A 2,973-nucleotide genomic window follows, 5' to 3' on the forward strand; every position below is an offset into this window, starting at 1 on the left:
TGGCTTGTATTGCCTTTATGATAGAGATAGACAGGAAAGGGGGACAGAGAGAGGGGATGACACGCAGCAAAGGGCCACAGGTCAGATTCAAACCCTGGGCCGCTGCAGCAAGGACTCAGCCTCGGTACATGGGACACCAGCTCTTCCAACTGAGCTAACCAGGCGCCCAAGTTTTCTCTGATTTTAAACAGATGGTTTACAATTTATAAATCTTCAAAACATCAGTTTGTATTTTGTTTTGACAGGTGACCCCAATTTGGTGTCAAATGCTGTCAAATTTAACACATTCATTTAAATTAATTTTAAAAATAATTTGTTAGAAATAGACATAGTGATTATAGTAATAGTAATATATGAATTGAATCGCAAGTCCAAGGAGAAGGGAAATAAGACAATTTATTTATTATTATTATTTATAATAATGTAAAGTAACAGAGAGATTCAGACTCAAAGCGTACTAACCTCTCTTACCACCTACACAGGAATCATGTCAAAGACCATGGAGAGAGTTTACAGATGAGAGCCACAAAAGTACAGTTGAGTGCTCAAAAAAGTAAAAAAGTACCTTTTGTTTGTCTAGTATAAAGTAAAAAGAAATGTACCTTCACATGATCATTTTATACAAACTATTGATTGAATTTACAGATAATGTGCTTTATCGTGATATTTATCATTATCTGGATATGAAATTACCGACATGTACATCATATTGTACAGCCTTATTATCCCAGTATACAGACCTGAAAATGAAGAGGCGCAGACCAAGACAGGTGGTACCAAAGTTTTTTCCGCAACTAACCTGTGCTGTTAAGATCACAGGGTTATGTGTGTGTGTGTGTGTCTAGCTGCTGTACTCATATGTGGAGAACGTGAAGCGAGTATCAGCGGGTGTCCTGTGCGAGCTGGCCCTGGACAAGCAGTCTGCAGAGCTAATCGATGCAGAGGGAGCGTCGGCGCCCCTCATGGAGCTGCTGCACTCCAATAACGAGGGAATCGGTACGCCTCCCTCTCCTTTTCTGCTTCAGAGGCACATCTCAACTACCAGCTAGATACTACCCAATATGTAATGTTTCAGACCAATGTATGTTAGTACTGTGAACTAATGGGCTTATCCTTTTCTGAAATGTGTTTCCATCAATGTACTTTGATTAGCATTTTGCATGAGAAAAAAGGTTTATGGAAACAAGCAAAAAGGTTTTTACGTTCGCTTGAGGTAGTTTTTGCATTAATGCTCTTAATGGGATATGGAAACTATTTTTCAACATCATATCTGACATAGTGAACATTTAACTCACAGCGATGAGCCGTTGGAGCTGTTTCTGCTCCAACAGTCTCCTCATCGCTCCCATTGCTCTATAATAAATCCATTATCACTCCACACAGATCTGATGGAATCTTCCTCACACAACTCCTCATACATGAAACTAACAAAAATTCCATATTGATATCCTGTTTTCTATATTGTTTTTCCAGGTTTAAAGTTCAAATAGCGCTCTTTTAATTACTTTATGTTATTGTGTGCTCTTCAACTGCAGAACTGGTTCCACCTAGTGCCTATATTATGGATAGAAACAAGCATTCATTCACATTTGCTTTTGCCAAATAACTAAAAATTCACTTTAAATTTGAAAAGTTGATGTATCAGTAAAAACAAAAATGTGACAGTTCAGTGGAAGCACACAAATCATGAAATTCATAAAGCATAAAAGTAGCGGCAGATAAAAACATCAGATTTGTGAGTAGTGATGAGGAGACAGTAATCTTACGCAAATCAATACATAAAACAAACAGAAATGTCACATTTCCATTGTTTGAGCTTTGACTGACACTCTTAGTTGTTTAAGCAGTCACTGATCTTATCCATTACATTAGTTAAATTTGTGTTCATTCTTGTGATCACATAATTGCAGATTCTTGTAGGAACTGACTATTCATGTTTTGGGTGTTTCCTTGAGTCTGTTTAAAGGATGTTCCCATCTACTTGCAGCCACCTATGCTGCAGCAGTGCTGTTCCGAATTTCGGAGGACAAGAGTTCAGACTACAGGAAGAGAGTTTCAGTGGAGCTCACACACTCACTCTTCAAACACGACCCTGCTGCTTGGGAAATGGTGAGAATCCTGTGTAGAGGTGTTACCATGACACAAAAATTCAACTTCTAATTGTTATACAGACTAGATCACAATATAATGTGTTTTAATAATTATACAAGAGTGCACAGAAAGTGTGTAATCTCATATTTACTACCTTAATCAACTACAGACCAATTTCCAACCTGCTAATTCCAGAAAAATCTTGTCCATGTGCACTTGACAGACTATTCTATTCAATTTAATTCAATTCAATTCAGTTTTATTTGTACAGCGCCAATTATAACAGAAGTTATCATGTCGGGGAAATTCTTCCATACCATAATCTGGAGAGTTGCTAGTTCTCTGAAAGAATTAACAAACCCAGTTGATGAATCAAATTCCTTTAACTCATCGCAGCAATGGAAAGGGAAGAAACCACAGCATAAGAACGTTCCTCCAGACTTTATAAATGCTTTGACACAAACCAAAAAGCAAAATAAAAACACATCCCCTAACCAAAAACGTATACATTAACTTCCCAAACCTAAAACATTCATTTACCACAAATCTCCAGGAAACAATTTTCAAAATAAGAGCAGGTCTAGAACTGAAACATCCTTATAACAAATTAATTTACAAAGAGGCCCAAACAGTTCCCCACCATGAGCAAGCAATTTGGCAACGGCTGCAAAGGAAAAAACTTAACTTTTAAGAAAAAAGGCAGAAACCTCAAGACAAAACTAATTAAACAACTAGACAACTGAAAGTTCCAGTCTGGTTTTCTTGTTTTCTGCACATCCTTTGATACAGTAATTCTTATTGGTTGGGTCAAGGCAGATACACCCACTAGAATTGAATTGAAATTGAATAAATTGAAATTGAAATTGAAACTGAAAAAATAAA

General features: G+C 37.0%; 1 protein-coding gene across 1 annotated transcript in view; it reads left to right on the plus strand.

Annotated features, from left to right (window-relative positions):
- The window catches only part of LOC118338463 (junction plakoglobin-like), an 18,704-nt gene extending 16,544 nt beyond the window's left edge, over nucleotides 1–2,160 (plus strand). Inside the window, exons 5-6 of the mRNA XM_035675762.1 lie at nucleotides 846–996; nucleotides 1,988–2,160. Coding sequence (XP_035531655.1) covers nucleotides 846–996; nucleotides 1,988–2,160 — 324 coding nt within the window. The remainder of the gene's footprint in view (nucleotides 1–845; nucleotides 997–1,987) is intronic.
- The last annotated feature ends 813 nt before the right edge of the window (nucleotides 2,161–2,973 follow it).

Source organism: Morone saxatilis, unplaced genomic scaffold, assembly GCF_004916995.1.
Source record: "Morone saxatilis isolate NCDOM2014 unplaced genomic scaffold, NCSU_SB_2.0 Contig4, whole genome shotgun sequence".
Classification (NCBI taxonomy): Eukaryota; Metazoa; Chordata; class Actinopteri; family Moronidae; genus Morone; species Morone saxatilis.